This window comes from Eptatretus burgeri, chromosome 16, assembly GCF_056783735.1.
Source record: "Eptatretus burgeri isolate ZD-2024b chromosome 16, Ebu_testis_v1, whole genome shotgun sequence".
Taxonomy (NCBI): Eukaryota; Metazoa; Chordata; class Myxini; order Myxiniformes; family Myxinidae; genus Eptatretus; species Eptatretus burgeri.
In genome coordinates, this window is record NC_140976.1 from 52,258,591 (window position 1) to 52,282,893 (window position 24,303).

At 44.7% G+C, this 24,303-nt stretch overlaps 1 protein-coding gene across 2 annotated transcripts in view; it reads right to left on the bottom strand.

Moving 5' to 3' along the window:
- LOC147011068 (double C2-like domain-containing protein alpha) overlaps positions 1-24,303 on the bottom strand; it is a 431,659-nt gene that overhangs the window by 63,313 nt on the left and 344,043 nt on the right. For both annotated transcript variants that reach the window (XM_085859768.1, XM_085859769.1), the window contains one exon: positions 7,981-8,090. In XM_085859768.1, coding sequence (XP_085715894.1) covers positions 7,981-8,090 — 110 coding nt within the window. The remainder of the gene's footprint in view (positions 1-7,980; positions 8,091-24,303) is intronic.

A 24,303-nucleotide genomic window follows, 5' to 3' on the forward strand; every position in this document is an offset into this window, starting at 1 on the left:
TGACAACCCTTTTTCCACATCAGACCAAATAATTAAATCCGGTCTTTGTTGGATGACAGCAATATGAGATGGGAACCTCAGCACTGTCCAAATCTGCATCTCCCTGCCAGCCCACACCTAGCTTCAAAATACATTCTGCCCCCTTGATGTTGCTTAACCTAAAGGCCCAGTCACACCTTGACGTTTTAGCCAACGTATGCCGATTTTGGAATTTTTTTTCTAAAACGCTGGCACACGTTGAATACGTTATGGGTAAGTTTTGATAACATTGAGAGCACGCTGAAAAACACTGCCATACGTCGTTGTACGTTGGCTTTAAACGTTGTACTTTTCGGTTTTCTCAAATTTTTGCATGCTTGAAATTTCACGACGTATGCCGGCATATGACTCACACGTTCCGCTACGCTGGCCACAAGTTGTATGCACGGTCTGCGATCGTTGACAGACGTCAACACATGCCACTTGTAAGTTAATCATAAGTTGAGACACGCCGAGGTAATGTTTAGCGTACCCGAAACGAAACTTATTTCTAACCTATGATTAACGTGTTGTTGGCACGTTACGCTATCGTTGCCACACATCGACAGACGTTACTTTGAAGTTACTCATAGGCTGAAAGACATCGGTATAATGGATCGTCCTTGCGTCAGCATCCACGGCCACGGCCAGGACACTTATTTGCAGCATTCTTCAAACTTTTCTTCGGCATGACGAGGATGTTCACACTTCGATGTCTAGCTTGGCTATGATTCCAATTGTCCATCGGCAGCGTCTATTTAAAATAGTCGAGTTTGAGCGTTTTAACACGTTCAGAAGAAACGCTTCAAATTTCCAAACCCCAGCGTCAAAAAACCAAGTCGAGTGACAGCAATTTAAATCGTTCATTGTAAACAATGAAAATAGTTGAGTGGTACCGTTTAAAAGTCGTTGAGTGTCAAAAAAATCCAATTATTGAGCGCAAGCGTCTACTTTCAAGAGTGGAGTTTGAGCGATTTAGCACGTTCAATAGAAACGATTAAAATTTCCGAGCGCCAGCGTCAAAAAACAAAGGCGAGTGACAGCAATTTAAATCGTTCATTGTAAACAATGAAAATAGCTGAGTGGTACCGTTTAAAAGTTGTTGAGTGTAAAAAAAAATCCAATTGTTGAGCACAAGCGTCTACTTTCAATAGTGGAGATGCAGCTATTTAAATCTTTGAGTGGCAGCCTATGAATAGCAAACCCTACGTCACCGGCAAAGATAAACTGCCGCACGATATGGATAAGTTAGGCTGTCGTTGGGCATAGTTTGTGAACACCGGCTACACGATAATTATTCGTTGGTATACCGTATCTATAAGTTATCGAAACGCTCTATGCACATTATTAGTTCATTGTGCATTTGTCCAACCCATTATGAATAGACCTAAATCATAAAAACAAGCCATAGCTCATTGTTGAAAAAGCCCCATAAAAAATTAGCCGCGAAGAACTTCGAACAATGGTGCAAAGATGTCTCCTACCCGTGGACACGCGGACGCAAGGAGGATCCATCATAACCCACACCCTCCCCCTCACACTCACCTACTACTGCCAACATGAACAAACTACTACTAATACTAATACTAATACTGATACTGATACTGTTACTGCTGACATGGACATCGACTCAAAAAGGACTCGAAAACACTGTTGGGTTCCCCTTTTATGAACACCATTTTTATATACCAATTCCCAAAATCGCTGGGAACACGTCTTTATATGGCAGTTGTAAGTTAGAAACACGTTCATTTATTTTTTTTTGTCGACCGGAAGACGTCATTGGGATACGTCTACATACGTCAATGTGTGTTGGGACTACGTAAAGAATTGGTTCAAAGCACGTCAAACACAAGTTAGAAATAAGTTTCGCGTAAAAAAGACATTACCGCGACGTGTTTCGACTTATGAGTAGCTTACAAGTAGCCTTTGTGGACGTGTGTAAGCGTCCACATATCGTGTGTACAACTTATCCCCATCGCATGCGGAACGTGTGTCATACGCCAAGTACGTCGTAAAATTTTGAACATGTTTAAAATTTATTGACGTACTCTACTTACTACGACGTATGCTAGTGTACTTTAGCGTTCTAATCACGTATACCAAACTTACTCATACCGTATTTGACGTGCCCCAACGTTTTAGACACATTTTTCTTAGGTCGGCATACGCTGGCAAGATAGCCAAGGTGTGACTGCGATGTTAACCCTTCCATTTCTACGGCAGTTATGATTCGAATCGTTGTGCGTCAGCCTTTTAATAGGCTACGTCACGACATCGTCGGCGATGCGTGCAGCGCGCTATGCCTAAGTTAGACTATGGTTGGGCATAGGTTGTGTAGGCCGACAACAGGTTCAGCATTCATTGGTATAAGTTATCTATAACACAACGAAACGTTCTGTGTCCGTTACTAATGCGTTATACATAAGACCAAGTCGCTATGAATACGTCCGAATCTTTAAAAAAAACATCAAAAGTTCAACGTAAGCCAGCGTTTTACATAAATTTTAATACATTGCCATCGCTGGCTAAAACGTCAAGGTGTGACTGGGCCTTTACCTTCTCACCTTCCTTTATGAACGTGATAATGGTCTTCTCTTTTATGTCTGATTTGTTTGTCTCATGACAAGGCCTTTTAGTAACCTCGACAATCACTTGCAAAACCTGGTTATATTGCCAAGGATACTGTACCTGGCTCGAGATTTCGGGCAACCAGACAGTGAATGCTCTAATGTCTCTCTTCTACCACACTTGGCACATTCTACTGACTCAGCCAATCTCCATTTTGCCAGATTCACCGCAGTTGGCATTTGGTCACACATTGATTTCAGTACAAAAATTAGTCACTGTGGCTCCATCTTCCACAGCGATGCCCAGCTAACCTTCTTCTGCACAACCATCTCCCATGCTGTCCATGCTCCTTGCTGAGGTTGACTTGTAGCTTGAACTGTTCTTTTCTCCTCTTCCATATGTTTAATCTCTTCGATCACCATCTCTTGTCCCCCACCTGCACTCCCTTGTACCCACCGTTTCTGTTCTTTCCAACCAAATCGTTTCCTATCTTTATGCACTGCCCCGATGATTTCCTTCATTTGCAACCTACTCTCCGCATAGTCAGCCATCCTCTGAACATCCCACGAAGTTCCCGTTCTTATATTTGGCCCCAGTTCACTGATCACTGGGTCTTTTGAATCTCGAAGCATCATTTGGAATCTGGCTTTCCCAATCTTGTATTCTTCAGCGAGTGACTTAAATGGCAGCTATATCTTTGAACTTCTGCTGTATAACACCAAACTAGCTAACATTTTTGGCAAACCCAACCATGTCCACATGTATGAATTTACTATCTTCTCCATTTTCTCCACTCTTGTGAGAGCAATCTCATATATTTGGAGAGGCCATAAGACATGAGGCAACAACCCAAAATGGTAGCACCATATCTTAACCCTCTCTGGCAAGCCACAACCATCAATTGTAGACAGACCCTGCACAAGTTGCTTCTGCACCGGTATTCCTCGATGCCTATATGTTAACGGTGGTGCATACCATCTGCCAAGACTCTGAAACTGGCTGTTCATTCAATGTAGGGATTCCTCATTGTGAATTTGGAGGCAGAGGTGAGTGCAATTATTCCACTCACATGTAAAGGCAGGTCTATGGGGATCTATATCTGGTCAATGATGTCTGGTGGTGAGCATGTGGGCTGATGTGGCTTGGTGGTGCGTGTGCTGCACTGCTGGGGCCGCCCATGAGGATCTGTACTGGAGTAGGCCCCGAAACAGTGATGATACATGGGTTCCAGCTGAGGAGAGTGACATCGATCAGTGTGCTGACACTGTATGTCCTGTTCTTATACAGTGTACACGAGGGTGTACCACTTTTGCAAAAGTAGTTGCTGGAATGAAGTACTATGTGCCTATCGATTCCACCAGTGAAGTTAGGTGATCGACCAAAGTTTGAAAATTTTCCCGCCATTCTTGACCGCCATTTTGAAATTTCAGGAAAAATCCATATTTTTGGAAAAATTGATTTTTGAATATTTTAAAATATATATTTCTCTGTGTTTAGATGGCCGAATGCACTTCAGTCGGCACCAGTATGATAGTAAGTACCCGTAAATATTATTCACAACTTGTCCCAACATTTTGAGAAGGGGTTGCCATTTTGGAATTTCACTGAAAATCCCATATTTTGACAATTATTGCATGGCACATTGTTAGGCATTTACAGAATATCAGTAGTAGCGTTTTCATAAAGACATTATTAATGACAAATGAGAGCGTGATCCATTAATTATGAGAACAACCAAATTTGTTTTAAGTGACATGGTTTTCATATATGACAACATAACAATCTCGCAAACAAGCAACCACACAGATATCTTATAGAGAACATTGCGTTTGTTTTGTATAGTCTGGGTAAAGCTTCCTGTGCTCTTCCACGCACTGTAGCAATGCTTGACGTTGTTTCTCTTCATCGCACATATGAATAAAGTCAGACACTAGCTTAATTCCTCTTTCAGCTAGATCATTTACGACACGCAAAGAATTAGCACTTTCGCAAAATTTCCTGTAACTAGCGAACTTGTCCCACATAGCCACAGGAGCCCTGACCATTGGTCAGTCAAGGTTTATCTGCAAGTACACAAAGAATAATAAATAAAAAAACTCATTAGATATACACAAAATATACAATTTTCACTGAATTTCCAAAATGGCAACCCCTTCTCAAAATGTCGGGACAAGTTTGTGAGTAATATTTATGGGAACTAACTATCATAATGGTGCCTACTGAAGTGCATTCGGCCATCTAAACACAGAGAAACATATTTTTTAAAATAATCAAAAATCAATATTATTTCCAAAAATATGGATTTTTCCTGAAATTTCAAAATGCCGGCCCACGGTCAAAAAAGGCGGAAATTTTTTCAAACTTTGGTCGATCACCTAACTTCACTTGTGGAATCGATAGGCACATAATGCTTTATTCCAGCAACTACTTTTGCAAAAGTGGTACACCATAGTGTACAGACATGTACACACATGTACACACACGTACACACACGCGCACACGCACACACACGTACACATACACACACACACACACACACACAGACACACAATCAGACACACCTCCTGACTGTTATGGTGAGCATCACCACGGATTATGTCCAGCATGGTAAAACTGCATAATCCGCACAGAGCAACCATCCGTCTGCCACCCAGATGACTGTTCTCGCTAATGCAAACCATTCAACCAGAAAGCACATAATGTGATCGGCTGGTAAATCAAAAACATGTGGAGTGTGACAAGCACTCCCCAATCTCCATTGTAGACTATGTCCAATGGAGATTGGGGGAGTGCACGGCACACTCCACATGTTTTCGTTACAGATATATGAAATTGGGCCATACACGCACACAAGCAGTAAGTCCATTACGGACTAAGTCCATTGGGGGCTAATAATGACCCCAGTACTGATCCATGAAGTACCCCACTCCTTACATCTTCCGAGCTCGCTGTCATCCAGTTTTCCAACCAGTTAGCTATTCTACCAGCCGCTCCAGAAGCCCTCACCTCAGCTGTCGCCCTTTCATGTTGTACCTTATCAAATGCCTTCTAAAAGTCTAAAGATACTATATCCTCTGTAATTCCCTCATCCACCCAATCACAAACTGCTTCATAAAACTCCAATAAGTTTGTTAAACATGATCTTGCTTTCGTAAATCCATGCTGAGTGCCTTTAATTAGTGGGTATTTATTTAAATGGTTCCTTATCCAATCCCAAATTATGGTCTCCAATAATTTCTCCACAACTTCAGTTAAACTAACAGGTTTATAGTTCTCTAATTCCTCTCTTAAAATACTGTTACATTTGCTGCTCTCAATTCCTCTGGTATCTATCTCAACCCTAATGAGTTGTTAAAGATTTCAGTTAATATCACACTTATCTGCTCTACCACATACCTCACCCTCTCCTGGAGACATAATATCTGGACCTGGAGGTTTATCTGGTCTTAACTTTCCAAACTGCTTCTTAACTTCCTACACACCTTCCTGGAACTACTCTAAAATCTCTCCATCACTCTCCAGGTAGATTTGTTCAGCTATTTGTAAATCCACTGACTGTTCTTATGTAAATATTGACACAAAACAACTCTTCAATGCAGGACTTCCATCTCACTTTCATCACTAACCAATCTCCCTGTGCTATTCCTTAATGGGCCCACACTTGTTTCTAAACTGCTCTTTACCTCTCATGCAGGGCTGACAGCATGGCCTAAAGGGACATACACTCAATTCTAAGGTGTATAGCCTGGGATTGAATCCCAATCCAGCTACAGTTTGTGTATCCATCATCCCGGTGTTTCACAGGCAGGGTGGTTAATCAATGTGTGTGCTGTCCCTTGGATGGATGTCAAACGGGCGTCCTGTGTGCTAGGATTTGTTGGTGGACGTTAAAGATCCCATGGTGTCCTTCGTGAAGAGTTGGCGAGCTATTGCCGGTATGATGAACAAATTCTAAATTCTTGCCCTAATCAGCAGGGGCCATTGCATCAGCGGCACAGCCACACCCTCAGCCAATGATGCTACCCTGCAGCCTTGTGCTGCTTACAAATGAAGAACAGCCTCTTGTGTATGCCTTGTAATTATATTCAATATTCTTGGCCATATCCTTCTCGTTCTCTTTCTCTTTTGGCTTGCTGAGTTATTTTCTTAATTAGCCTCTGTTTACTCCAAAAGTGATGAGTCTGACTCCAGTCGCATTATTTTGAACCAAAGTAAATGCCTTCTGCTTACGCTTAATAGTACTCCTTACCTCCCTGCTCAACTACTCTGGTCTCATTCTGTCTCTAGAATTACACCTCATTGGAATAAACTTACTTTGTACACTGCACGTTTGCTCCTTGAAGGTTGCCCATTTCTCTGATGTTGATTGCCCTCCTGTTAGTTTGTTCCAATCTTGAGCACTTAACTCTCTCCTCACAACCTCAGTGTCTCCCCATACGCTCAAGGTAAAGATGCATCCTAATGTGTCCTTCGGGAGAAAGACTTGCTGAGGAATGTGACATTTCCAAGTAACATCGATGGCATCACGAGACTTGTAATGGTGCGTCCGTGCGTAACAGAGAGAATCCTCCACGGCCAGTCCCAATTACTTTCAGAACACTAAATCAGCGCAACCTCATGAGACAATGCTGTGATTAACGTGCATTTGGCTGATGGCTTCACGGGGACAAGTTTGAGCATACAATGTTACAACACATCACACATCACGCTTCAACGAACGATACCTGTAACAATGGTTTGGGTTTTGGAATACATGTATATGACATTAACAATGATTTAACTCATCTATGTCTTAAACAGGAAAACAACAAATTGTGGAATCACATCTGCAGGAAACACTGGGCCACCAAGTGCTCACGACCTTGAGGAAATAATGAAATCACTCCATTTCTCATTGTGATTCACATGGCGGATAGTCACGCAGTTATAACAAATGTCCAAACTGCACAAGCAAAGCTTTTCATTTTGAGTGCAGCACAACCATTTGGTGTGTGAAGTGCAGGAACGCAATTGCAATGTGGTCGGACATTCCGTGAAACACAAGCCGCAGGTGATGCATGAAGAGGCATGCAGACAGTGGGACGTGGTTCAATTTGACCGGACTGCGTGACTTCGGCATAAATATTGCACAAGCGTGGTTCAACCACATGGCGGCAAAGATGATGGTATGAATGTACGAGGAGAAAATGCACAGCGATTCACAAGGCCGAATATCGGGTGAACGTTTGTTAAAATCAGAGAATTTGCAAGTATTTGTGGATGGTCGGACGGACTGATGGGCAGACGGATGACGCACCATCCCATAAGCTCCCCGGAACGAAGTTGGAGGTGAGCGACAAAAAAATTACAAACCTGTCGACAACAGCAAAGAAAACAACCATGTCCACTCACCGGAGGGTTTTCCTTTGCATGTCTTCATCTGTGATGCCATAATATGTCAGCGTCTCATTCCACACGGGGTTCAAGGTGTTTCGTAGAGTCTTGGTACGCAATTTGTTTGCCTGGTGTGATCGGGAGGGAAGGTGGTGGCGAGAGGCCAAGAGGGAAATGTTAAGTGCTGGTGAGAGACAATGGTGGTGAATAGAACACCAACTTTAAATGGAACATCACAGTTACTTCTTTATGAATGGAAAGTTTGTGGGAGGGCAGGGGTTAAAGGCCACGTACATTTAAACAGTGCGGAGACATAACACATTAATTAATTTTTAAAGGTGATTACAGGATATTAAATCAGGATTTTCTACACTCAAGCCACATGTGAATTGTCCAAAATATCTCAACACCTGATAAATACCTTCTTCGGTTTATATCTACTTTATGGACTGTTAAGGTGCTCATAGTGATAAATATAACAAAACGATCGCCTTCACCTTTTTGTAAGATCGATATTATCAAATGTGGACATGACATCAGGGTACCGGTTGTGATACATCAGCTTTGCATTACAGTGGACAACAGAGAGAATTTTCGAGAATGTCATGCTAAAGTAACATTTGTTCAAGATGCTCGTGATAGCTCTCCTATTCTTCATCAAGACACCATTGGATCTTTAAGATCCACCAACTATTCCCTGTAGATGGAACACCAGGCTTAACACTGATTGTTATTATTAATATTGTGATTATTGCCTGTGATTATTATTATTATTATTATCATTTTTTGGATGCACAGTCAAGGCTCATGGAAGAGCTGCGACAATGAATGGATCAGGATGCAACAGAAAGAAACAGAAGAAAAATGGTGAGGGGTGAGGGGAGGGGGGGAACTGTGGGCACCAATACCACAGTTTATATTTGGGTTTGAAATCCAAAACTAGCCAAGACAGCTGAAAAATATCCGCACTATCATTACACCATAGGTCAGACTCACATACGATGTAGAAATAATAAATTATATTCCACAATTTATACAGTAGCATATTGTGTAATGATGAAAGGTTTAGTCAATCTCACCCACCATGTGAAACGATAATGCAAACCAAGACAAGCACACTCCATCACAATCATGTTCTGCCGGACACCACTATTCACGGATTCGTCATTCATGGACCCCATGATCATAAAGTGTGGCCTGCCTCGGTATTTTACGCTTAACATATTTACTTTTTTTTTTACACTTCAGGACTGGTCTCCTATATCCACCTGGGAAATTGGAAATCAGCCAACATCACAGCATTATATAAAAAAGTGCAAAAAAGGATCCCCTTAATTACAGCCAAATTAGCTTACTTCCATTCATCAGCAAGGTCATGGAATCCATCATCACAGTTGACATAAAATCATTCCATTTCTTCAACAGCCTCATCTCAATTCATCAAATTTGGATTCAGACCTGGTCACTCAACCTTGGACATGCCGTTTCGACTCCACCAACAATGGATGGAGGCCTTCAATATCAGACATGAGATCAGGGCCGTCTCACTGGACATATCTCGAGCTTTTGATACAGTCTGGCGTCCTGCCCTGCTCTCCAAACTGTCTGTCTATGGAATCCGAGGTTAACTCCACTCTTGGATTACTGACTTCCTCCCCTCCAGTAGTCAATGTGGGGCTCTCAACAGAATCCTTTTATCCCCACTTCCTCAAGGCTGGAGTACCCCAAGGCAGTGTTCTAGGCCCCATATTATTATTAATCTTCATCAATGATCTCACCGACTCTGGAAAATCCTCTTTGTTGCTTTGCTGATGACTACTCTCTGCCATGACATCTCTCATCCTTCTGACAGACAGGCAGTAGCCTTTTGCCTCTTCTCAGGCCTTGACAAAATCGGAAACTGGTCAAACACAATTTTGTTTGTGTATCCATATTGTCCACCTTTTGCATTTTCCTTTACCCCTCATCGTTACCTACATCCCTTGTTTGTCTTGTCTTTCTTTCTGCCTACTTTCTCCCTCTGCCTTCCTTTTCTCCTGATGTTCCCTTTGTTATGTTATGTCCTGAATTGTTCTGTGTAATCACTCTTCCACGAAACAAAGACCCCGTTTCAAAAAAAAAAAAATTAATAAAATAATAAAATTACCAATGCCCCGACATTCGTGGACTTTGACATTCGCAGCATTTTTTGAGGAATGAATCCCCCATGAATAGTGGTGTTCAACAGTACTGTACTTCAATGAGATCTTTTGTACTTCAACAAGCTGAGATCGTCTTGTTTGTTCGTTTTTTTTTATAAATTTAGACATGGAATGACTTTATAAACCTGATGATGCTTTCAAAGCCTTAACCTTTATATCAAACTCAACTCCCTCCAAACCCAAACTTTTCCACTACCTTTTCACATTAATCCTTGTTCACTAAAACAGCAGCATGTTCATAGAGATGAACCATGAACCAGTCATCTCCAGTCATGTTGATAAAAATAGACATGAAAAGAGTAGGTTAATCTCAACTGCATCTGGTACCATGAAGAAGCATATTATTTACTGGAAATTCTTAGGAGTGGTCTGTGATGGTGAAAAAAAAAAATCCCTATGCGGCGGAAACAATAAATTCCCAGAGCGTTCATGCGGAGGATGAAGTAGCAGGGGAGCGGCTTGGTGCTCCGACATCAATCTGCACACTGTGGGTTCCCTTATGATGGAACTCGCCAGAGAGAGTGCCATCGAGGCGAGTGGACAGGCCAATTCATCACAAGGGCCACCTGTCTTTCAAAATAAATTCCTTTTTTTTTACACCAGTCATTGTTTTTTGTGGAAAGAGTGGCCCTTTCAAGGGTAGGATACACTGTACTCCTGCAACAGCTGTGGTTACAGACACGCATACGTGGGAGATAATTACATACATTTTAGAGATAAGTGAACATCGTTTAAGTTAACGGGAGAATGGAAGGGTTCACAACAGAAAAGAGAGTCAAACGAAGGAGAATAAGTAAAAGATGAGTAAAAAGACAAGAAAGAAATCAGGAATTAGGGATTATGGAAGAAGACAAATGGAGGTGGGTCAGTGGGAATAAAAAAAATAATGATGGGGTGGGGGGAGGGGAGGTTGCAATTAAACAGCAATAGTGGAGGATGACAGGAAGTGAAAATTTTATTGTTACATTATTAACTAGAAGTGCACTCGATAGAGCACATACCTCCACCACATAATGCCTGGTCCATATCAGGTCCAATACATTTTTGAACTAGAACGGGCACTCATAGAGCGCATACCTTCGCCGCCACTACTTTTTTGTTTTTGGTATGAGTGTGGGGAACTGGTTTCATATGAATGGTCTTATGACACAAACCACATATCTATAATGAAATGACCCCCCCCCGACTTTCGGGGGCTACGGACGAAACAACAATCAACTCGGGTCGTTTTGGCGAGTCTTCACTCGCAAGTTCGGTGAATACAACGTTTCAACAAGAGAAGGTAATCTCGTTTGATGCTGGTTTCATGCAAATCGAATAAGAATTGACTGAGTTATGCCGAAAACCGCATATTTTTCAAGGGCGTGACCCCCCCCCCGACATTTTACCCCAACCGGTGACATGTGTTATGACGTCATTCTTTCACAAGATTGGGCATTAAATTCTGAACATTTTGGTGCTGGGTTCATGTAAAGCAGACAAGAATTGACCGCGTTATGGCAAAAACCGCATATTTTTCAAGGTCGTGACCCCCCTGACCGTTGACCCCGAACCGGTAACAAGAGTATGGGCGTCATTGTGTCATATTGCATATCACAAGATGAGGCGTTGAATTCTGAACATTTTAGCGTTAGTTGCATGCAAATTGAATAAAAATTGACCGTGTTATCGTAAAAAGACGATTTTGAACTTTTCGTGACCTTGACCTTTGACCCGAACGATCCCAAAATCTAATCGAATGCTTCCTGGCTAATAACCAATCATCCCACCAAATTTCATGCAATTCGGTTTAATACTTTTTATACGAATTTATACGAAGTTATACGAATCACAAGATTACAAATAAATAAATAAATAAATAAATAAATACACGCCAACCAAAACATAACCTTTTGCAGAATGCGAAGGTAAATATCATGCAATATATCATTTTTGGCCCTATCTCTCAATGGTGAAGAATCACTTTGTAAGTTAAGTAACACTCGTATGCAGATCCAGATTGGGATCTTCACCAAAATCAAATCAAATAGTCATACACCCAACCTGTCCACCAAGTTTCATCCGAATTTGTCCACAACTTTTTGATATATCCTGTACATAGACAAACAAACAAACAAACAAACAGACAAACAGAAAGGGGGTGAAAACATAACCTCCTTCACCTTCGGTGGCGGAGGTAATAAACAGTAGAGAGAGGAAGGAAACACCAACAGCAGGGTTGAAGGACGAAATAGAGGGAGACTTGGACAAATAATGGGTGCGATGAGGAATGAGGGGTAGGGAAGGATGCATCATCGGTGGACAAAAATGTGACAGAAGCAAAAATTCAAGAAAGAAAAATGGGAAATTTGGAAGGAGGTGGACTTGCGGGTCGGGGTGGGCTGTGTAGGGGGAGAAAATATGATGGTTTTGGATTGGGCATAAACTGAGGAGGTAGTGAACAGCTGTCTTGAAGACATGGAGAGAAGAATGAGATTGAAGAGGATGTAGATATTCGTTTCACGGGGGGGGGGGGGAGGGGGGAGAGGAATAAATGAGTGGAGGTGAGCAGCAATTCTGGATTTCAAGAGTTTCACCAGAAGGGGATTGCTCGTGTACCATGTGTGCATTGCATAACTTTTTGGGGGACAAAGCGAGGAAAGAGCAGAGTGTGCAAGACCAGAAAGGAGGCGGTGGGAGATCGAGTTATCACCGACATGTCTGAGATGGGAAAGTGATCGGCCCATAGACTCACCTTCGTCATGGGAAATCCCAATTATCGATTGTTGGTGACAAAGCGTCATGGTACCCAATGTCGGTGACAACGCAGCGTGTAGTCCAAAGTCGGCGACAAAGCGGCATGGATTCCAATGTCGGCGACAAAGTGGCATGGAGTCCAATATCAGTGACAAAGTGGCATGGAGTCCAATGTAAGCGACAAAGCGGCATGGAGTCCAATATTAGTGACAAAGCGGCATGGAGTGAAATGTAGGTGACAAAGCGGCATGGAGTCCAATATCAGTGACAAAGTGTCGTGGAGTGCAAATTTCGGTGACAAAGTGGCATGGAGTCCAATGTAGGTGACAAAGCAGCATTGAGTCCAATATCAGTAACAAAGTGGCGTGGAGTGCAAATGTAGGTGACAAAGTGGCATGGAGTCCAATGTAGGTGACAAAGCGGCATGGAGTCCAATATCAGTGAAAAAGTGGCGTGGAGTGCAATGTAGGTGACAAAGCGGCATGGAGTTCAATGTAGGTGACAAAGCGGCGTGGAGTCCAATATCAGTGACAAAGTGGCGTGGAGTGCAATGTTGGTGACAAAGCGGCATGGAGTCCAATATCAGTGAAAAAATGGCGTGGAGTCCAATGTAGGTGACAAAGCGGCATGGAGTCCAACGTAGGTGACAAAGCGCCATGGAGTCCAATATCAGTGACAAAGTGGCGTGGAATGCAATGTAGGCGACAAAGCGGCGTGGAGTCCAATGTAGGTGACAAAGCGGCTGTGGATTCCAATGTCGGTGACAAAGCGGCATGGAGTCCAATATCAATGACAAAGTGGCATGGAGTCCAATGTAAGCGACAAAGCGGCATGGAGTCCAATATCAGTGACAAAGCGGCATGGAGTCCAATATCAGTAACAAAGTGGCGTGGAGTGCAAATGTAGGTGACAAAGTGGCATGGAGTCCAATGTAGGTGACAAAGCGGCATGGAGTCCAATATCAGTGAAAAAGTGGCGTGGAGTGCAATGTAGGTGACAAAGCGGCATGGAGTCCAATGTAGGTGACAAAGCGGCGTGGAGTCCAATATCAGTGACAAAGTGGCGTGGAGTGCAATGTAGGTGACAAAGCGGCATGGAGTCCAATATCGGTGACAAAATGGCGTGGAGTCCAATGTTGGTGACAAAGCGGCATGGAGTCCAATATCAGTGACAAAATGGCGTGGAGTCCAATGTAGGTGACAAAGCGGCATGGAGTCCAACGTAGGTGACAAAGCGCCATGGAGTCCAATATCAGTGACAAAGTGGCGTGGAGTGCAATGTAGGTGACAAAGCGGCGTGGAGTCCAATGTAGGTGACAAAGCGGCGTGGAGTCCAATATCAGTGACAAAGTGGCGTGGAGTGCAATGTAGGTGACAAAGCGGCATGGAGTCCAATATCGGTGACAAAATGGCGTGGAGTCCAATGTTGGTGACAAAGCGGCATGGAGTCCAATATCAGTGACAAAATGGCGTGGAGTCCAATGTAGGTGACAAAGCGGCATGGAGTCCAACGTAGGTGACAAAGCGCCATGGAGTCCAATATCAGTGACAAAGTGGCGTGGAGTGCAATGTAGGCGACAAAGCGGCGTGGAGTCCAATATCAGTGACAAAGCGGCGTGGAGTGCAATGTAGGCGACAAAGCGGCGTGGAGTCCAATATCAGTGACAAAGCGGCGTGGAGTCCAATGTTGGCGACAAAGCGGCATGGGGTCAAATGTGAGTGACAAAGTGGCGTGGAGTCGAATATCGGTGAAAATGTGGCATGGTGCAAAAGTCGGTGACAAAGCAGTAAGTGGTAGAATGTCGGTGACAAAACACCATGGTGACATGTCGGTGACATGTCGGTGACAAATCAGTGCATGTTTCAATGTCGGCGACAAAGCGGCGCAGGGTCGAATGTCAGTAACAAAGTGGTGCATGGTCGAGTGTCAGTGACAAAGCAGTGGAGGTGCGAATGGCGCCGACATTGAGGCGCAGGAAAATGATTTCTCCAAAGCGACGCAGGCTGATGACAACCATAAAGTGGGACAGGACAACGACTAGAAATGGGTGTATGATGACATAAAAGTGGCACAGGATGATGATGATGATGATGATAAAGTAGTGCAGGACAACAGCAACAAATCTATTTGGGAGCAAATGGTCATGGTGAAGCTGTGTGGAAGTGAATGCCAACAAGTCTGTATGGGGGGGGGGGGAGAGGCCATGACAAATCGGTGTGATTGAATCGTGACAAGAAATTTTGCACGATTGAATGGTGATGACAAAGCAGCGCAGGTGTGAATGGCAACGACAAATCTACCAGGGAAGGGAGAGAACAGAGAATGAAAATGCAAAGGCAATAAAAAGAAAAATATGCATGGGAAGGCAAAAAAAGTACTTTTAAAAAGTACCAAATAAGTTTGGGGGATTGGGAGGGGTGGTGGTAGATTCAATATTTTAATGAAATGAAGAAATGAGTACAAGAATGCACGAGTGAGATTAAGTGAAGATCAAGTGAATTAGATCAAGATGAAGTGAAAAAGCAAAAACGAGGAAGAAGAACAAGTGGAGAGGAAAACATAGTGAAGCTTTTGAATAAAGTTGAAAAAATAAAAATAAAAAAAGGAAAATGCTGAATGGGAAAAAGCTCCATCAATAAGATGTATAAAGGTTTGCTGCTGGAGCAATGCAATATACATATATATATATATATATATATATATATATATATATATATATATATATATATACATTATGACGGAAGGAATTTTGCATTACAAGCAGAGCAAAGAAAACTTGTGTTGATTTAATTATGGGAGAAAGAAATGCTCAAAACAAACAGGGTTAATGCCCCTTTCACAGGAAGCAATTAAGCTGCTTTGCCATCCAGTAAAGTGATCAAAATAAAACAAATTTGAGTTGTGATTAAGCGACTATTTGAGCTGCTTCGGGGCAGAGGATGTAAAACAAACAAATACAAAATCAGGCCGAAAAAGAATGTTCATTAAACTTCCTTATTCAGTTTCGGGGATACAATCGAGTGATGACCAGACTTCGGGGTTGTGTTCTCATTACAGATCTCGAAGTCCACTTCAGTTTGGGTGGTTATCAGTATATTGCAATTATATAACTCAAGACACTTTACATCATCTGACTGATGTATTGGGACCTCAATCTGCCCCCATGTGATTGTGTACAACAGTGGTCCCCAACCTTCTCGGGCGCAGGAAAAACACCACTTTGCAAGTGTCACAACAAAGCAACCTATATGGCCTAGAGACCTGAGTGCCACAGGGATGCCATTCTAGTTTGGTGGTGATGCAGTGTTGGCATAATTTATGTGCATGAAGTCAGCGTCATGTTACATTTAGGGTCAGTGTTGCTCCTTTTGTTCAATGTATCCCGACTGACTGCAACCTCACCTCCAAACTGGTTATCAGCAGGGCAGAGACAATGTGTTCGTGTGGCAGATGATGATGCTTGTTGCCAACAAGTCATGCAGCATTTTCTGTTCTGGGACTCAACTTGTGCCTTGCTGGCTCATCAAGTTAGGGGAATATATATATATATATATATATATATATATATATATATATATATATATATATATATGTATGTATGTATGTATGTATGTATGTATGTATGTATGTATGTATGTATGTATGTATGTATGTGTGTGTGTGTGTGTGTGTGTGTGTGTGTGTGTGTGTGTGTGTGTGTGTGTGTGTGTGTGTGTGTGTGTGTGTGTGTGTGTGTATACATATATTGTTGCGGACTGGGGGTCACGTGAGAAGACCACCGGGGAGGGGGGAGCTACCTCGGGTTCCCACCAGACTCCCAGTCTCAGCTAATTTACGATAAGGACCATGCTGGATCAATGAGAGAAAGGACGTAAACGATCTGGGAACATTTCAAATATTTATTACAGGCAGCTGAGGAAAGATATGTGGCACAGTGAATGTTGTTTATTGTTGTCTGTAGCAGAAATAGGAAGAAATGTGAAAGGTGCGGCAATATACAAGCAACTTACAAAAGTAGACACAGAGCAGAGTTATCCTGATATAATTCTTGTACAATCTTAACTTTAGCGAGGACAGCTGCCAGGACACACACACACAGAACCCGATGAAGAGGAGTTAATGAAGAGAAAAAGAGGAGAGGAGATGAGGCTAACAATCTCTCAATACCTTGCACGATTGCCCGACCGCACCACCAATACGTTTTGGCGGGGATGCTCTGCTGGCGATACCTCCCTGACAGCTGGCACATTGTCTCTTGCCTCGTGGCACTTCGTGCAGCTAGCGTCGGTCCAGAGAATGAGACATGCCCACAGGCATGAGGGGGGGGACTTGGGTGGAGCCAGCAGCGAGTGGGTGGAGAAAAGCGATGAGGTGGTGAAGAAAGCAGAGTCAGCAGGCAAATTGGTAAAGAAAGGCAGAGCCAGCAGGCGAATGGGGAGGTTGTCAATCCCAAGCCAGACAAAACGAGCCAACAGGAATGAAGACAGGAACGACGAGCAAGAGCGACGAGCAGGAACGACGGGCAGGAACAACACACTAGCGGCTCTGCGACTCGTCATTTTATAGACCCTGTGGTGCGGGTGGAGACGACGACCTGAAGTGATGTGTCGTCACCCAAATCAGGTGCTCTGGTTGAGACCTGGCCACTACGCGTCCAGTTGTGATTGCTGAAGCGGCTCCACTCCACTTCTGGCAAGATGGTTTCAAGCTACGGAATTGTCTTGCTCCGAACCCCATGATATGAATTGCCTTGCACCGAACCCCATGCCGTGCCCCATGCGCCATGCAGCCCGAGCGATCCGGCCGCACAGAATGCCTCTGCCTGGTAGCAGCTGCATCGAGGCGGAGGTACGGAAGGATGTCTGCCACCTGCGGGAGACATTTGTGGCCGCCATGGTGAGCGAAGATGTGTGTGACTCATACCCTGTTCTGTATGATGATAAAGTATCATAGGCTGCACGCGAGTCCACCATTGTACACGTGGTCAGTGCACGGGTCCGCCCACCATCTTGCATGCCCCGTACAGTGCCTACTGTATGTTGTTCATGACTCTGATCGCCTGAACAGTGGGTGGGGAGTCATCGCTGTGGGGCGCGTGCTCCGTACAGCGCTGGCGTTTATTGTTGGCTTCCACTGCTGCCCTTGGTCTTCTGTGAGGATGCATTCTTATGCGAAGGGCGTGGCTGCGGTTTCTTCAGATGGATCCCGAGCGTGGTGCCTGCTGGCCTCACGAGGACCCTTTGCTTGGATTTACCTCAGGACTCGAGAAAAAGGCAGAGTAGGAATGAAGTTCAGAGGTTCAATCAGACCTAACTATGAGATTTACACAATGCATTGTCCCGTTTGACCCTCCAGACAAGAAGTAGACCGGGAAGGGAGCAAGTGTGTTATGTAGAAGGGAAAATGGAGTTGGTGGAGATCACAGAGGAGGAAATGCAGACGGCATTGAAAATGGTGAAGAAGGGAAGAGCGCCAGACATTGATGAGGTGTGTACAGAGAAGATAATTACAGTGGAAGAAGTCGGTGTCAGTTGGACGAAGAGGCTGTTGAATATATGTATGAGTGAGGGTTCAATTCCGGAGGATTGGAAGATAGGGTTCATTGTGGCAGTATGGAAGGGGAAGGGTGATCTTCAAGATTCGAGGAAATACAGGGGAATTACGCTTTTAAGTCATGTTATGAAAGTGCTGGAAAGGATTCTGGATGGAAGGATAAGGAAGAGTGTTGATGGAGATTGAAAATGAGCAGCACTGGTTTAGAAAGGGGATGAGGATGACGGATGGGATGTTCGTGCTGAGATATCTGGTGGAGAAGAGGTTGGAGATGCAAGATGAGATGGCACGGGGATTTGTGCACCTGGACGAGGCCTATGACGCTGTCTTTGGAGAGAGGGTGATGGCAACACCAAGGTGGATGGGAGTGCCAGAAGCAGAAGTCAGGTTGTTGGAAGGGATGTACAAGGGAACAAAGGGAAGAGTTTTGCTTGGTCCTGGAATGTCTGAGGAGTTCATCGTGAACATCAGTTTGAGGCAGGGAAGTGCTTTAAAATCGATCATGCACCTCGACGGAAAAGACAGGTCGGCCTCAAGGAAACCCGATATGACAAGATCGACAAAAACCTCACAAAATAGCACAAATTTGGAAACAAAACCGAACTAGGAACACACAGTAAACATGTCGGTAACAAAATAAACCGTTAAAAAACGCGACAGATAATGACCAGAAACTAAACTTTGAGAAAGTCGGTGGAGACCCATGAGAGAACCAGCCGTCGTCTCAAAACCCGGAACCGGAAGTCGATGAATAGTTCTTTGTTGATGAATTCAGCTTGAGGCTGAAAACACTCAAACACTGCTTTTATTACGAATTTTGTGAGGCTGTGGAATTGTGATCTTGTTGGGTCAAAATCGTCAGGATATTTAAATATAAACCTTGATGTGTCGATAAATGAAACCAAATCAGGAAAGTGCTCTTTAATAACTACAGTATATGATGGTGTCTATAAGTTTTGTTCAAGAAACAAGTTGAGGATGTCGATGATAGTGACAGATCAGTTACTTCCAGATCCTTATCAGATTCCGGCAGGTTGGATAATGTTCCACCTGGTTCCTGGACATTGCTCTCAGCTATCAATACCTTATTTATAGGAATCTCCAGAGAATTTTCAATGTGCTCTGATGCACAGTCACCAGCACACTGATGTTCATTTCCTGCACTCTGAGTTGGAATGCCAGTTCCACACTCCTGTAAAAATGCATTCACTACTTATATTTGTGGATCAGTCCCACTAATTGGGTTTCTGGTCTGTTCAGAACCAGAAGGAAGGACTGGTGGTACTTCATTCCTGGACATGGTAACAGTCTTGCCTCACAGCTCACTTCATCTCAATGACCTTTAAGATCAATAGTGCCTTTGTGCACAATTTGGGACTCATTAATGTCCTCCACTACAACAGTTTTATTCTCTTCATTATAAGAGGAACAGTCAGAGGGACACTCAGACACTTCTGCAGCTACAGTATCTCTACCCAGAACAACTTTTTTCCATACGATCTGGGTTATTTGTCACTGCCGCTAAACAATTTCTTGTTGTTGCTATTTATTGGTCATTCATTGCTTCACCATTAGAAGGAACACTGATAGTACCAACCGAACCACCTGGTGCCACCTCACTGGTTCCAGAGGCACGTCAGGGTGCACTCGTTTTTACAATCGATATCGGAGTGGCCTGTTTCAACACACTTCACACAAGAGATTTTGGGACAAAACCGTTAACATGGCCAAACGCACCACAAAGAAAGCAGGTTAAAGTAGCTGATGATGCCTACAAATGATATGATATTTATGAATAATTAAGTTTATTTTAAAGGAGATATTCAAGCCTGCGTCATCCCACGATTTGAGTGGACAATATATAAATGTCTCCTGAAACTCATTACATATTTCATACTGTCATTACGGCACCCAAGGAGAATCAGAGAGATTCGAGAAACAATTGTTCCATCGTGAGACAAAACAGGTATAATTTTATCATTGGTTATAAATGGTGGCACATTTGAAATTATTGTTTTTAGTGTCGGTGTATCCAGAGAGGACACCATTATGAAATGACTAGTTCCTGCAGTTAAATCAACACCAACAACCTCATGAACAAACTTTTCTTCTGATACAAAAACAATAAAGTTCTGGTTCATCCATGACGTGGAACAAACATTTTCATCATCGATAATTGCTCCGACAACAAGCACAATGTCCTTTGTAAACAACCCCTTCAGCCATGATGTCAGCCACCTGATGTCAGGTCATGGTCAGGTCAGGTTCGATCTGTGACCTGCTACAGGTACCATGTAAACTTGTACTAACCTGTTCCATGGTCGGGTTGTCGGCGACTAAACCGTCTCCCCCACCAGGTTTTCTGGTGAGGGGGGTGTTTGGATATGGACACCCAGCAGGATTAAAAACAAAACCTGTCAAAGGGCGGAGGAGCTCCTTGTTAGCCAACGGCCATCCATATCTAGTGCCCAACTGTGTCTGCGGACGTCCTCCTGCAGTTGGGTTACTTCTTATTAGGAGGTTGGTGGCAGGATTTGCACTCCAGCCACCGTAAAACCCCTCATTCCGCAAAACACAAAAACACAAAAAAATCTGAAAACCCACTCCGTGGGAGTACCTCCTGTGCAGCTTCCCTTCGCAGGGCAGCTCACCGGATGATGGGATTGGGGCAAAGCCTTCGGGACCCCCAATCTTTGATAGGAGGGAAACCACGGGGTAACATCCCTGGGTCAGATTGCGGGAGAGTGTGTCGGAGTGGTGCTGAGGTGTCGTCCACCAGACGGCAGTCTCCTTGGGTTAACCTGAGGCGGTCCCCTCGGGTGGGTGCCTGGAATGTTCTATCCCTAAGAGAGGATGATCACCTGTCTCTGTTATCATCTGAGCTCAAGCGTTTGGACATCGGGATTGCAGCTCTCTCTGAGGTTCGGAGACCGGATTGCGGCGAGATAATGGTGGGTGGTTACACCTACTATTGGTCTGGTCGCTCTGATGGTTACCATACCCAAGGAGTTGCTGTAGCTGTGTCCAATAAGCTGACCCCAATGATAATTGAGGTTACACCGGTCAACGAGCGTATTATGAGATTAAGGATTCGTCACTCCTTAGGTGTCATTTCCCTGGTCTCTGTTTATGCTCCGACTGAGGCGAGTGATCTCACCGTGAAGGATGCATTCTACGCCACACTCGAGTCTGTGGTTGATCAGTGCCCCAGACGAGATACACTTCTAGTCTTGGGGGATTTCAATGCATCGACTGGAACTGATAGGGATGGTTATGAGGTGTGTGTTGGTCCCCATGGGTCAGGAACTATGAACCAGAATAGCACTAAGTTCCTTGACTTTGCAAGAAGTCATGGACTTAGGGTGGCTGGTTCATTGTTTCAGCGCCCACAAGCTCATCGCTGGACTTGGTATTCCAACGCTGGCGGTGTGGCAAAGAAGATTGACCATGTCCTCATTGACGGTCGTTGGAGGATGATCCAGAACTGCAGGGTCTACCGGAGTGCTCAGTTCCTCAATACTGACCACAGGCTTGTTGTAGCAACTCTAAAGCTGCACCTTAAATCCTGGCGAATGGTACCATCCCAGCCTAGGCTGGATGTTGCCAAGCTCAGGGATGAGAGAGTAGCTGAGGAGTTTGCGAACAGGCTGAGTTGACACTTGGGGGGTCTGGGTGCTTTGGGGGGTCCTGAAGAGTTGTGGAGCGCCTTCAAGACCACCGTCCTTGATGTTGCCGGTGGATATCTTGGAACTCACCGCAGGGCAAAGAAGAATTTTGTCTCTCAAGGGACTCTGGATACCATTGATCAGAGTCGCAGGGCCAGGCTGAATGGCAGAGCTGAGCTGTTCAGGGAGCTGAGGCGTAAAACTGTACGTGCACTGAGGGTGGACAAGGAGGCCTATGTGCGAGGAATCTGTGAGGGGGTAGAGCATCACCTGTGGACAGGTGATTCTCGTCCCGCTTACAGGGGAATTCGCGCATTACGTTCATCCAAGCCCATCCCTCGGAGCACTGCAGTTCGAGCAGAGAGTGGTAGGCTCTTGACAGAGGAGTCTGAAGTGAAGGCCCGCTGGGCCGGTTACTTTGAGCGGTTGTACCAGGCTGATCCCCCAGCTGTCGAATTGGACGTCAAGGGTGTTACAATCCCTGTTGCTGACCCTCGAATCAACTGTGGTCCACCTTCGCTTGTGGAAACATGGGCTGCGGTGAACCAGTTGAAACGGGGCAAAGCTCCAGGGATCTGTGGCATCCATGCCAAACTTCTCAAGACTGGTGGAAGTGCTGCACTCGTGTCGTTGCATGCAGTTTTGTGCTCTGCCTGGAACACAGGCATCATCCCAACTGATTGGAAGAGGGGCCTTGTTGCCCCTCTCTGGAAAGGGAAGGGTGATCGCCAAGACTGCAACAACTACCGAGGGGTGACGCTGCTCTCAGTGCCGGGCAAGGTCTTTGCTCGGATAATTCTTGATAGGGTTCGCCACCATCTGCTTGAGCACCAGCGTCCAGAGCAGTCAGGCTTTACACCAAAGAGGTCAACGATTGACCGTATCCTTGCCCTTCGTGTCCTCACCGAACGCAGACGAGAGTTTCGGCAGGGGCTGCTTGCAGCCTATGTTGATCTCTGTAAAGTGTTCGATTCAGTGAATCGGGATGTCCTCTGGAGTATTCTTGGTCTTCGTGGGGTGCCACCAAAACTGATCGATCTGATGTCTGAACTCTACTCTGGAACTGAGAGTGCTGTGAAGTGTGGTGGTACCACCTCTGACTTATTTCCAGTTGTTACTGGAGTTCGTCAGGGATGTGTCCTTGCCCCCACACTTTTCAGCACTTGCATCAACTGGATTTTAGGGAGGATGTCGGAGAGATCAAGTTGCGGTGCATCGTTTGGGAATGTCAAGATCTCGGACCTTGATTTCGCAGACGATGCAGTCATCTTTGCGGAGACTTTAGACATCCTTTTGGGGGCCCTTGAGGTGCTGAATGAGGAGTCGGAGCCGCTGGGATTACGGGTTTCTTGGGTCAACACTAAGATCCAGGCTTTCGGTGACATCTTGGATGCTGCTGTCCTGTCTGTGTCTGTTTTTGGTGAGGATGTTGAGGTCGTGGAGAGATTCACTTAACTTGGCAGTGATATTCATGTCTCTGCTGGCTGCGAGTCAGAGGTCAATAGACGTCTGGGTCGGGCGTGGGGAGTCATGGATTCACTGGATCATGGGGTGTGGCGCTGCCGGTACCTGTGCGGGAGGACGAAAGTCCGAGTCTTCAGGTCCTTGATACTTCCAGTCTTGCTCTATGGGTGCGAGACTTGGACTCTGACCAAGGATCTGAGACGGAGACTTAATTGCTTCGGTACCAGGTGTCTTCGGAGAATCCTTGGCTATCGCTGGTCGGATTTTGTGTCCAACGAGCGGTTGCTGAGAGAGACTCGGATGAGATTTGTTACCTGCATAGTCCGTGAGCGTCAGTTGCGGTTGTATGGACATGTGGCTCGTTTTCCTGACGCTGATCCTGCTCACCAGATTCTCTCAGCGAGGGAGTCTCATGAGTGGAGGAGGCCAGTGGGCCGACCACGTGCCTCATGGTTGCAGCAGGTTGACCATCATCTCAAGGAGATGGGGATGGGCCTGGCATCTGCCTGGGGGATGGCCAGACGGAGGCCCCTGGAGTACCGGCGGAAAGTGGACGCAGCGACGCGCTGTTCTGGCACATGCTCCCATACCTGACCTGACCTGACCTTCAGCCAGAACACATACAAATGCATGCTTCTGTGTTAAGGTTCCAAATGCTTCATAGTGTGAGTGCACATTCGACGTAATGACGATTTTTCACCTTTCTGCCAAGTCCACACAGA